Source organism: Capsicum annuum, chromosome 4, assembly GCF_002878395.1.
Source record: "Capsicum annuum cultivar UCD-10X-F1 chromosome 4, UCD10Xv1.1, whole genome shotgun sequence".
NCBI lineage: Eukaryota > Viridiplantae > Streptophyta > Magnoliopsida > Solanales > Solanaceae > Capsicum > Capsicum annuum.
Window position 1 is genome coordinate 30,810,991 of NC_061114.1, and position 13,168 is coordinate 30,824,158.

General features: G+C 37.0%; 1 protein-coding gene across 2 annotated transcripts; it reads right to left on the reverse strand.

The window, feature by feature from the left end:
• Nucleotides 1–1,905: 1,905 nt before the first annotated feature.
• LOC107868125 (histone-lysine N-methyltransferase CLF) lies at nt 1,906–12,902 on the reverse strand. 2 transcript variants are annotated; one of them, XM_016714718.2, is made up of 17 exons: nt 12,708–12,902; nt 10,084–10,185; nt 9,640–9,965; nt 8,027–8,188; nt 7,105–7,189; nt 6,807–6,950; nt 6,643–6,690; nt 6,480–6,551; nt 5,717–6,357; nt 4,762–4,918; nt 4,421–4,641; nt 4,100–4,231; nt 3,791–3,881; nt 2,995–3,042; nt 2,798–2,926; nt 2,473–2,550; nt 1,906–2,395 (listed from the first exon to the last, which is right to left on the reverse strand). In XM_016714718.2, the coding sequence occupies exons 1-17, from the start codon at nt 12,879–12,881 to the stop codon at nt 2,204–2,206; spliced, it is 2,802 nt and encodes a 933-aa protein (XP_016570204.1). In that variant the 5' UTR covers nt 12,882–12,902; the 3' UTR covers nt 1,906–2,203. The 2 variants fall into 2 exon arrangements, with proteins under 2 accessions (XP_016570204.1, XP_047266757.1); XM_047410801.1 differs by lacking the exons at nt 10,084–10,185; nt 12,708–12,902 and having other exon boundaries at nt 9,708–9,847.
• Nucleotides 12,903–13,168: the final 266 nt, after the last annotated feature.

Here is a 13,168-nt window from a genome sequence, read left to right on the forward strand (position 1 = left end):
TAATCTTTGTCATTATAGCGTTTTGCTCTAAGAGGTCATGCATGTGTCCTATATTTATAAGCGCTCTAAAAATTTGTCATAATTTTATAGGAGCGACATCACTCCACACTCATATAGGTCCAATCATCAAGTGTATTCTGCAGAACAATACACTACCTATAACGGATATGATTCGAATTAAGAATATAACTCAACCCTCACTTTGCCTTGTAGCATTGCATTATATGCACACATCATAGGATTGACATAATTTCATAGTGTATACTTGATCAACTATTGACTTGTTATTAATTATATGAATCTAACTCATGAGATCTCCAATCACAGAGGTTGGGTTACCATCATTGTTAATCTTCTCGAAGTGACTAAAAATTTTACTCCCCTTCGATATTTCTTTTAGTCCGTGAATTGATCAAATTCACCCCTGACTACACATAATTTATTTACATAAGTAATTTCATCTCATAGTAACTGCTTTATCACATTATATCTCAGACATTTGTATTTAGTTTTGCCATCAAAAATGTTGGTTTTGTTCTAATTAGGATACTCACTAAGAGTTCTAAAAATATTATTTTTAATTATATTTCTTGTAGAACCTTGAAAAGAAGGATTATACACCTCCTCCCGAATATAATGGATAAATCAAATTGTGAAGGAAAACCATAATGCAAACCACAAATAGCAATCATTTTATCTAATTCTTCACGGTCTCTTTTTTTACTATATGTGCATATGTGCTTAGGTCAACGGGATTAGGTATATTTAACCGACTCTGAACCATGTTAGAACCTCCTACAAATCCTTCAAGCTAAGGTGTACCATTTTTTTAGCCTTAGCGACACCTTCGACATGAACAAAATTTTTACTACAGTCTCAAATGCTTAGTCAACGTTCCTATCCCACATTTCAATTCCCCAATTAAATGATTCAAGACTTTCTTAAAATGTAAGCAAGTAGCAATAGTTTTTTCCGTATTTCGTTCCATAAATTATCATACTAAAGATCCTTTAGGACGTTCAGCCTTTATAGGACCCCTAGTAAACGTTGGTAAAGGGGGAAGATCATCTTGTTGTGACGTTCAGCCTTTGTAAGACCCCTAGTAAACGTAGGTAAAGGGGGAAGATCATCTTGTTGTGGTGATCTCATTCCCAAACTAGTAGGGATGTCACCTAACTCTTGTTCTTCTACTTCTTCCTCTAAGTCTTTCTCAAAAATATCATATCTATTTAAAATCTCATGGTCTAATTCAACACCTCAATTAATATCAAAAACATGAGAAAGTGTAAAAAAATAAAAATTCATCAACATAAGTAAAATCATCCTGACTAATTCTAACTCTAGGTGGCAATAATTTAAAAATACCACCACCACCATCCCTACTACTACCAGTACCCTATCTTTTTTTCCCGAAAAAAGGATTTAAAACCTTATTAACTCTTTTTACTACTATTTGTTTTTTTCATTTTTTACCGTTACAGAACCGAAACGGACTGGACCAGCCCGTACCAGGTCGACCACATCCGGTCCAACCAGTAAAAACCCCTGGACCCATCCCGTTCCAGGTTTGGTACCTCAACCCCCCGAGCCACTCCAGGTCTTAGCTGTGCCGGAACCGATCCACACCGGCAATTACCGGTACCATTGCCAGCCTTACTGTTGAGACATAAGATGTAGAAGTAAACCAGTGATTTTCACCATTTTCAATTGTACTGCTATCTGCTGCCATCCAGGTCTAAAAAAGAGAACAAAAATAACCCTGGCAACGCGAAATGATCAACTTATTTTATGGATAAAGAACTTCACTGCGTAATGGTCATCTGGGCTACCACCCCCACCCCAAGACACGGCTTTACAAGATTCCAATAAGATTTGGGCAAATAATTGATCAGTGCACATATTCTGTTACATGGAAAACAATGTTTAATGAAGCAATTGATCAATGTGCATATTCTGTTACATGGAAAACAATGTTTAATGAAGCTACTAAGCCTGTAATCATTTTCCCGCTCAAGTATACTTAAAGCTGAGAATGGCCAAGTCCAGAACAAAAAAGTCTATAATCAATCACCATGGAGAGATTGCAATGGCCTCTCCAGGAATAAAATAATTAGAAGTTCCATCTGATGGTCATCAACAGATGAATTACTGGAAAAAAGAATGATAATTAACGGATCAAAAAATCAGTTAAATGGATGCTCAATTATGTATGCTTCCTAGCACGACCACTTGAAGGAGCAGCATCCTCTTTCCTAGTACCCGATGCCTCGGGCTTCCTCGCCCAGGCAGGTGCACTGTCTGGCTCATAACGATAATCATAAAAGAGTTCCTCTCCCGCGCAAATTCTTTCATTGGCAAAGATACCAACTCTGTGATCTCCAGCCACCATCATGACCTATCAAAGAGTTAATTCAGCAATAAACAAATGGGAATTCTACCATGACCTGGAAGTTTTTATGTAAATTTAACTACCTTAGCATAGCAATTTGGAACAGGAGAATGGTTCGCAAATTTTAGTTTATCACCCTTCCGATGTGCATCAAGCACAAACTGCAGCAGGAAGAAAGACACGTTATTCATATGACAGTGGATGAGACAGGATTAAATACAAATAGAGTATAAAGGGTGTCATGTCTCATGCCTGACAATTACGATTGAAGAGAAATGTAGATTTTTCATGATCATAAATCTTTGCAGAGGGAAAAAAGACAGTAATTGATGTGAAACAGTGGATGAGACAGTGATTTTAGGGACTAAATATAAATAGCAACAGTATAGAGGGAGTCATTTGTCATGCCTGATCATTAAGATTGAAGAGGAATGAAGAATTTTCACGATCATAAATCTTGCCACGCTTGTCAGCTTCCCGGTGTGAAATTAATTCACCTGTGTACTCCCCAAGGTATTCATGCTTTCCAACAGTATTCTGAAAGTATTGCTTAAAATGAGGCCCAAAGAAAAATGTTTCTGCTTTATAAAGTTGTCAGATCTTACCTTCAAGAAAGCTCCCCAGCCAGAAACATCAGATCTTCCAAGAAGAACCTGTAGATGAATAAAAGGCATCAGCAGCAGCCTAGAACCAGGGGCGGAGCCAGCCTTCTGTTCGGGGGTTCGGCCGAACCCCCTTCGACGGAAAAATATATTATTTATACATGATTAAAATTATTTTTCATGCGGTTATAGTAGGTGTTGAACCCCCTTCGACTAAGTTTTCTTTGAATATGGAACCCCCTTAGTTGAAATCCTAAGTTTTCTTTGAATATGGAACCCCCTTCGTTGAAATCCTGGCTCCGCCTCTGCCTAGAACTGAAATTCGCAACTTTCATTCTTTTGTAAATTTAGAACACCGCAGAGAAGGTGGGAGAAGAGAAGGAGCCAACAGCTTCTCACTGTGATGGCTGATTACAGCAAAAACTCGATGATTCACAGAACTAGATATGTGCAATACAGAACTACAATTGTCCATTGCAAAATGAGTACCACAAGATTTTATCATTTAGAATGGACCATCACAGCAAGGTACTAGAGAACGAGTGAAAACGCATTTTGCCAACCAGGACCAAGCCAGAACATTCTTAAGAATTGACTTAAACAGTCTAGCCAGCAAAGAAATTGAGCATAAGGGAGTATGGGAAGCAACTCATCTGCTTCAAGAGCACACAAAAATGATTAGTGGATAAGAAACCTCAATGCAAAAAATCGATAACCTCTACAGGGACAACCAGGAATAATTACTTGTCTATGTGGTAAACCTTCACCAATTTCAAGAAGAAATAACAAACATAAGTACCCTTTGTTGCTGTTTGAGAAGCAGTTTCATATTCCTGCATTCATGACTATCACCTCTTTGCGGAGGAACCCCAAGCGTACCATCACCACAACTGGGAAATCCAAATACCAGGCACATGATTTGTTAGAGAAATAAAGATGAGTGCTAAAACTAAGTTCGTTCAATTTGTTAAAGACGAGATTTGAGGGAGGATAAAGCAACAACCACTTTCCACTAGAAGGAATAAGATGATTAGTCAGTACGAATAAATTAACAGCTTCCAGGAACTAAAAAGCAACAGAAAATAACAGCATAACTAATAGAGTTCACCTGATCCAACAATTTCGACAAACATCAGGATCACATTCCCTGCCAGCAGCAAAGCAAGGGCATTGACGGCTCCTACACTGACTTTTGGCACAATGACAACCACGAAACCTGTTCTTGCAACTCTTTGGGCATCTAGGAAACAAGAATAGCAAAGCATTCAAGGATAATTAGCTAATCAAAACATTAAAATCCGTGATTAAAACGTGTATGGAAAAAGATACCGAGTCTTGCCTCATGGCATCTCTCAGCAATTTCTTTGGTAAAAGCAAATACTTGATGAGAAAATCTCAAAGCCATTTCAAGAGAACAATGCTGGCTTACCCACAATATTTTTCACAGCACGTCCCATTTACAATGCAGGGACACTCCTTTCCACAAGGGCCTTGACAGCCACATGGATTAAACTGCCGACAGGGTTGATCCTTCCTCTCAGAAATCCGTTTCCTAATTGCATGGTATCCAGCGGATTTCCACGTGTATTTTAATCGGCGAACTCTGCCTCTTCGACGTAAAAATCTGGATCTTCTTCGAGGTTCATTACCCTAACATATATCATGAATTTTTTAACACCACAGGAATTACCTAAGTGGGCTATGATTCAACTTCCCTTGCCAAGAGAAAATAAAGCAAAACATTAATTAATGAGAGAAACAAACACTGACCATGATTTCCTGACCATCACCGTTGGAACCACCTTCAAGAATGTCATCCATCCCATCACCTGCTCCTGAGAATAGCTTATTCCCAGAAGTGTTCATATACTGGAAAACCTCCCAGCATGTCTTCAAACCATTCATGAGATTTCGAGCAATCAAACAGCTGCATAGCAAACAAAGTTCATAAACAAAGTAACAACCAAAGGTTTAACAAAAGGCACTCAAACTTATCATCCAAAGGAAAAAATTTGGTAGTCGTCACCGATGAAACACAAAGGAGTTCCTCAATAGATTTTCTCAGTCAATGGTTTGAACAACTCAGCTACATTTCTCTTATTACAAAGCTTTTAGGCTGCCTTAGTTCATCTTGTAAAGTTTGGACCAATCGCGATTCCCTAAGTTCCTAAGTATGAAAGTCACCACCTTATGGATAGATATGGTATCTAGTCCGAACTAAAATGAAACAAGTTGCATGAGACATTAGATCATGAATTATGACTTCCTACACAAACTACAATACCTCGGGTTAGATTTACACTATCTCTGATTTAAGGATTGCATTTTAGCGACTTGTCGAAAAAAAAAGGTGAGGATTGCAAATTAGTGACAAGAAGCTTGCTTTATGCGTACTTTGCGCAGTTGAAATCCATGGTGCACACTTTTCTCGGTGGCAACCAAATGATCAAGGTGATGAGTTGATAACAAACCAAGTTGGACAGGTATAACATATGATGGGTAATGCAGATAATCTTCCTACTGACTACCATCAGGATCAAATCAATCCATAACAGCAAATAAATAACCTTGAATTTTATGGGATTGGAAGACAGGTGATGTGCCAGTGAATAATTTCACATCTCATAAACAAAACACAAAAGCTTACACAAAATGCACCACGTATACAGAAGCCAAATAAGCGACAGCAGACATATAGCAGATCACAGTTTTGGAGTTTACGGACCTGCTTCGACCAAACATCTCTAGACCCTTTTCAAAGAGAGCCTTTTCAATGGGTCTCCAAGATTTAGTACCATCTATATCTTGTTCTTCCATCAATTGGCGATCAAAAGCATTGCCTTGTGAAGAATTTTTACTGTCCAAAACCGGAGAGTTTTTCCTCCTAGACCTTTTAGCACTATGACATGGTGCTTTTTGTGAAGATGGACTTGCATCTTCATTTTCCTTTGAAATAGAGAGGAGATTCAAATCTTTGAAACCTAAACTTTCACCTGCAGCTGAGTCAGATTCTAATACTGCCATTTTCTTCTGTCTTTTCTTAATGGCAACTAGAACATGTTCAGCTATTCGCTTACTGTTCCTTTTGTTGCTTCCATCTTTACTGTCAGATTTGCTTTTTGATGGAGATGAAGAAAGCTCATTAGAAGTGACATCATTTATGGGTCTAATATCTGAATCACTGCTCTCGGAGATGTTTTTTGCATTCGGGGCACCTTCACCTTTTGAAGACTTTGATCTTCTAGATACATGCTTCCTAGCTGGCATCTGAGTATTATTAGCAACATCAGATGGCAGGACAGATTTTTCTCCATGACTAGCGCACTGAGGAGAGATTACTGTAGCATTACTTTCGAACTTTTTGGCCTAGGTGAATAAAAAAGAATTAAGATTTGGAGTTAGTGTGGCCAAAAAGTGGTACAAAAACCAGAACAGATACCTAATTTGAATTGCTAGTTTTTTTAACATTAAGAAGAAAAGACAGATACCAGGCTGAAGCAATTTGGTCCACAGGGCTCCACATCTGCATTGGAGCAGTACCATGGTAATTGTTTTTCAGCCTAATTAATGTAAAAAGACATCGTAAGCATCCCATTTCGAGTACACACAGTCCAAGGTAATGAAACATCTGTCGGAAGACCAATAACGTACAGGAAAAATAAGATCCTGTGAACATCCATGTAATCTACAATCAAAGACCTGCCAGTGTGGACAAAATTAGAACATATTATAAGTAGGAAGTAGTAAGCAAAACACCAACGAGAATAGAAGATTTGGTATAACATATAATGCAGTGGAATCAAAGATATACTCACAAGACATCGACGACAAAATAGATTATCAAAAGAATCCAAAGCAGCATCAAGATCTTTGGCAAGATATAAATCTAAAGAACTTTCCATGTTCTCATTCTTTGAAGTGCCTGCATTATCTTCCTTAACAAGACCTTCATATCTTGCCTGTACAAATGTTTGATGGTGTTTTATCTCTGTAAAGTCAGCAAAAACCAAAAAATGGGAAACAGCTGGACCAGAGTTCGCACTATGACCAGTTTCTTATGAGATAATGGGTGCTTATAACAAAGTGTAACAAGTATCAGAACCAAGTCTGTACCTTCACTTCACTAGGTTTTCTACACAAGCACTGTCCTAGCAAATCCAACACAACATCCGACATGCCGACTTTTTTGATTGTCATTCTGCGAATACGCAGACAAAGATACATTATTTTGACCACTGTATTTGTCCCAGAAAGATCCAGAACAGTTTTACATTCAGAGGTACATAAAAACAAGATTTAGATTAATTCCGCGAAAAACTGCCAAACAACTGCAATAGATTAAGATTAGAACGAAAAATTAGAAATTTTTCAAAGCCTATCTGTGTTAGTTATCATGTCCCTGACACGTCTAGATCTAAAGAAAATTCACCATTCCTCCGATCGGCAGGCTCTTCAACAAAGAAATTCAGTTTTGTTAAGAGAAGGCATTTCCCTCTTCTAATAAGTCAATAAGATGAATGGCATTATGGTTAAGAGAAAACCCTAACAGAGGCCAACACATACTTGGCATCACTGACAGTAATTAATACAACAGTCATGATAGTATGAGATTACACAAGTGCAGACCACCTTAGTATAATATACATCTTAAAGAACAGTGCAACGCGTTGGAGCAAGAAAAAGAAATAGAGATAATTATGTCCAATGCCTTTGGGTGATCTAGTTTACAAAATAGCCAGCAAATGTACAGGCTTTGCATATCTAAGTATAAATGTACATATGATAAACACAATCAGTGTATAGTCTTTGTATAATTGAGCTAGCGCTGGTAATTAAGTTTGGCCGACGGAACAAATATGAAAGAAGCCCAAAATATTAGCCATGACATACGTAACAGGTGCATCTTTCCTTTCAGACAAACATGATACCCATTATTTTAGTGTGGAAAATGTTTTCCTGGGAGAATTTTCTCCTTATACCAGAAAACAAACTACTAAAGGGCACAATTGAATTCAGGTAGCTTAATTAAACGAACCGTAGCATATAATCTTCGGACTCAGCAAACACCTTCTTTTCTTCTTCTTCTTCAAGTACTTCTTCGTCACTATCACTACAAATTAAAGTTTCCCCACCATTCTGGTCATAATAAATTCTTCTACGACCAACCACAGATTGATCCTCCGTCATTCTCTGATTTCTGCAAAAACTCATAGTAGGACCAGAAAATTAAAATAACAAGAAAACAACTGGAAATAGCTACAATGAACACTTTCACACTACACCTATCAAAATAGTGTTGCTGGAAATTTAACACTTGGGGCCAGGTATTTCCTCCGGTCTTTGGACAAGATTAAAAGAAAAAATAAGAAAATGAAATATAGACATTACAGACATCCCTATAGCTGAAAGTCATTACAATAACTCACATAAAGACATGCATCAAATTTTTTCATTCTGACTTCAGCAAGGCATCTTCCAAGAAAAGAGGGAGTGTACAAACTACTGTTTTAAACAAGATATATTAACAAAGTTGATTGCGGAAGGCAACATGGAAGTTGACACCACTTTATCGCTCTTGGAGCATATGGAACAAATGGAATAGTAGATTGCTTCATAATTGTGAGAATGACGTAGGAAGCATTAAAAGATCTTTCTCATATCACTTATGTTTTGGTAATAAAGAGAAAATACCATGTTGTGTGGCTAGTTGATAAAACATAGTGGAAGACAGCATATCACTCAAGCAGAATCGCAAAGCTTGTACACATATTTGGACACCAAACTTGGTTTCATTAATGTTTTTTTTATTTATAAGAAATGAGAAGAGGGAGGAAGCAAATCCAACACAAGAATCAACTAAATCCCCTACTGCATTGAAGCTGATCTATAGCATATGGGAATATTAATCATAAAGAGTATGGTCCTGAAGTAAAGGATACTAAAGTATTAGCTAAGATCATACAAGAGATTAAGATCAAAGCTGCTATAGACTATAAATTAATACCCAGTGTAATCCCAGAAGTGAGGGGTCTAGAGAGACACTTAATTAAAAAAAAAATCTATTCAGTGTATGAGATTGTTGTGGATGCGTAAAGACAGCTAAAATAAGAAATTAATTATATTATTAGTAGCTTTATTATTATTCTAGAATAGGATTTACTTTAGCTATCGTTATTAGTATAGATAGGGTTTTATGTTTCCTACTTTTATAAGGATTAGACTTTCTAGAATAGAGTATATGTTACATACTTTCACAAGGATTAGACTTATGGCTCCTATTTAAAGGGGTTTTTGAAGAATACATGAATAAGTCATATTTCAGAAAAAGCAAAGATCAGAGTTCTCTCTTCCATTGAACTCTAAGGTTTCAGCCTCCTTTTAACGAGCTGAATTTATATATTGCCATGTGAATCGACCCTTCCCTAAAAATCCTAACAGAGATTAACAGTTAAGAAACTAATCAAAGACGAGGAATAATGAGTAATGGCTATTCACAATACAGCTTTATTAATATAGTTGAGGTGCATGAAACCACAAGCTGCTGAGGATGCAAAACATCTTTGGGATAAAATTCAGTTAGAAAAGGAAATCCAATTCGAGAAATTAAACTTCAGCAGAAAATGTGTACTTTGTGAGGGCATAACAAACCTATCCAAAAATATCCACGTAGTATATGGAGGGATTCTTTTTACTTCTGGAAGTTTAATGGGACGTACGGCATTCTTGACTGCAATACTTGATCCTAAAAGAATTGCAGAAGTGGCATATCCATCATCTTCAGAGCTATTGCTATCATCATCTCCATTATTGGCATCAATGCCATTTTGCATATCAATTGCATCCTTTTGCCTTTTTAATAGTAGATCAACTCTTCTATCAGCATCAAAAATTTCAAGACATTTTCTCTCTGTTGCCAAATTATAAAGATCCTTCGTCAGATTCTCCAACTTTTGTGTATTCCCTTCTACCCTTTTCTGAGAGGAGAAGAACGCATGTTTCATTAATTGTCAAATATAGTAGAAGTATCTTTAATCAAAATCCCGAACTAATTGTTGGGCAGAACGCAGAACAAACTGAAATACAGAAAGAAACCTTTATATAATCAGCACGTTCAGAAGCAATTTTTCTCTTCAAAGAATCAATAACTGATAATACTTCATCGGGTTCCACAGTTGCATCTTCAGAGGAAACAATCTGTCAAGAAAGTAAAGAGCCCAATTTTTCAATAACAACAACAATGCCTCAATTGCAGGCTAGTAGTGATTCGTAATACGAATCCTCAATAGCAATATCACGGATACGGACTTTCTTAATTTTATATTCACAAAAATGGAAAATGGAATTATGGGTGGCAAGAGGATTAACAATTAACAAATATTGAAATTAATTAAATGTTTTCCCTTCCTCAAAAATAGAAGTGAGAGCCACCCACATGTGACATAATCAAAAACACTCGAGTACAAGACACTAATTAAGAGAAACTCAGATACGGAAATATCCCTAAGCCATCCAAAAGTAGTACATACTGAAAATTAGGGTTCTAAATACAACAAAATAAATAGTGCACTAGATTTGTCTTAATTAGATGATTCTGGGCTACTTCAAACGCTAAGAGGTCATTTGGTAGCTGATTAGAACTATGCGGGTATTAGTGATACAATTATTTGTTATGTGGATATTAATTATGCTGGTATTAGTTACACGGGTATTAGTTATGCGGGTATTAGCTACTCTACTTTCTACCCCCGCATAGGATTTCCTCATAACTTATACATGTATTAGTCATGCGAGTTTCTAAATTGCAAAACATATGTATATTAATTTTATACATGAATAACCTACTTTCTAACTAGATACTAAACATAGAATAACTTGTACATAAATCAATACATGAACAAGCCACCTCTTTACTAGCTACCAAACGAGCCCTAAAAGAATAAGATCTCCAGACAACCACAAATTGGTATTGTACTCGAGTACCGAGGAAAGAGGTAAACGCAATAAAAAGAAGTACAGTAAGAGAAATACAATACAGGCATTTGCTGCATGAAATCAAAAGGAAAATGAGAATCACCAAAAAGGGACCTCCAAAAAAGGAAAGTGTCACAACCAAGGGTGTGCCCTAGTAGTTCAATGAAGTTGGGGTGAACAGCATGAGGTCTCAGGTTCAATTTCCAATAGAGACAAACATTAGGTGGTTTCTTCCCATCTGTTCGTTCTAGCCTTGGTGGACAGAGTTATCAAGTGGTACCTGTTGTTGGTGGGAGGTGGCAAGTGTCGTGGAATTCGTCGAGGTGCGTGCAAACTGGCCCGGACACCACGATTATCAAAAAAAAAGGAAAATGTCCAAAATTAGTTACACTTTTAGTGATTAAAGTACCATCTAACCAAGACTTTTTGGATAGCGTGGAGACGCAGTTAAAATATGTAACTCCCCTGTTTTGTACTCTTCATAGTATCTACTTGGAACTAATTTCTAATGCCCAACACTACGTTATCAAAAAAGGGTACCATCCATCCATCGATGTACATTGAATTTATTAAATAGAGCGGAGGCGAACTGCTCAACGAGAAAGAAGCCCTACACACTACAAACGAATACTATGGAAAGAAGCTCATATTAACTCTATCATCAAATAATAACCATTGACAGTACAAGATTCCTGCAAGATTCACAATTATACGGCAAACCCCGTGTCATGTCCAAATTTAATCCAGTCAACCAAAACTCCAAGTTAGACACGAACTTCCATAATGCAGCAACGTCTGATGTCTCCATTAAAACATCAGACTTTATAAACATGTGAAACAAATTCACAAAACCGATAGAACACATAACTCAAATTGATCAAAAACATAGTTTGGCAATACATCTTTTTCATTTGATAATCTCTAGCTAACAAAAGTTCAGCATTTATTTTTCTAATTAACCCAAGCTCACCATTTTTATCATGGAATTAGTTGAGGTCCGCAACAACTGGCATGGACACCATGGTTATCAAAAAACAATTAACAAACGAAAAGAAAATATAAAATCTTTCCGGCTATACTTAAAAAAAAAAATTCAGCTATGTCACATCAATTCAAGTTAACTAATGTATGTCATTGGGGTAAATTTGTTTCACTTGTGAACTCTTACTATTTAAACCACCCTAAATGAGCTCAATAAATACAATGTAGCTGGTAATTAAGCAGCCTTAAAGCACCCAAGGGTGTGGCCTAGTGGTCAATGACGTGGCGTGAGCACCATGAGGTCTCACATACAATTCCCAACAGAGACAAAAACACTAGGTGATTTCGTCCCATATGTTGTATACCGTGGAATTAGTTGAGGTGCGCGCAAGCTGGCCAAGACACCACGGTAATCAAAATAAGCAGCCTTAAGGAGCTCTATAAATACAATGTAGCTGGTAAATAATCAACCTTAAGGCACCCAAGGGTGTGGCCTAGTGGTCAATGTCGTGGGTTAAGCACCCTGAATTGTCAGGTTCAATTCCCAACAGAGACAAAAACACTAGGTGATTCCATCCCAAATGTTGTATCCCGTAAAATTAGTCAAGGTGCGAGACACCGTGGTTATCAAGAAAATTTAAAAAAAAAAAAGCCTTAAGGAGCTCTATAAATGAATTAACGATCTTTTATACGTTCGATACAACGTTAAAAACATTCAAATGTAGTAGAAGAAAGTATTAAATTACAGAATTAATTGGAATTACCGGAAGATCAGGTTGGATTTGGAAATCCGATTGGGAGCTATCGGACGCCGGAGACATTGCCGGTGTAAAGCTCGACCCGGTGACGGAGCTCCGGTTGGAATCCGGAGTACTGATGGGGCGGGTTAAAACCCTAGATAAAGAAGTTTGCGAGGGAGGGGGGGGAGGGGCCGACATATTGCGTGGTATATCTGCTATTTATTTTATTTTTTCCTTGTTTAGACCTTTTGTTTGGAGCATTTATTAAATTATTTAATTTATTAAAGTGAAGATTGCTAAAATTAGAGATATCTGTTGGGCTCTTTATTTTATGACGACTTTAGTTCTGTTCTGTCACTATTAACTAGTCAAAGTTTTTGGGCTGCTTGACCAACTTTGAATTTAAATGTGTTTTTTGTTATAAAATAAAAAAAACTAAAGAAGAAAAGTGAGAGAATAGAGAGAGTGATATTTATAATAAAGAA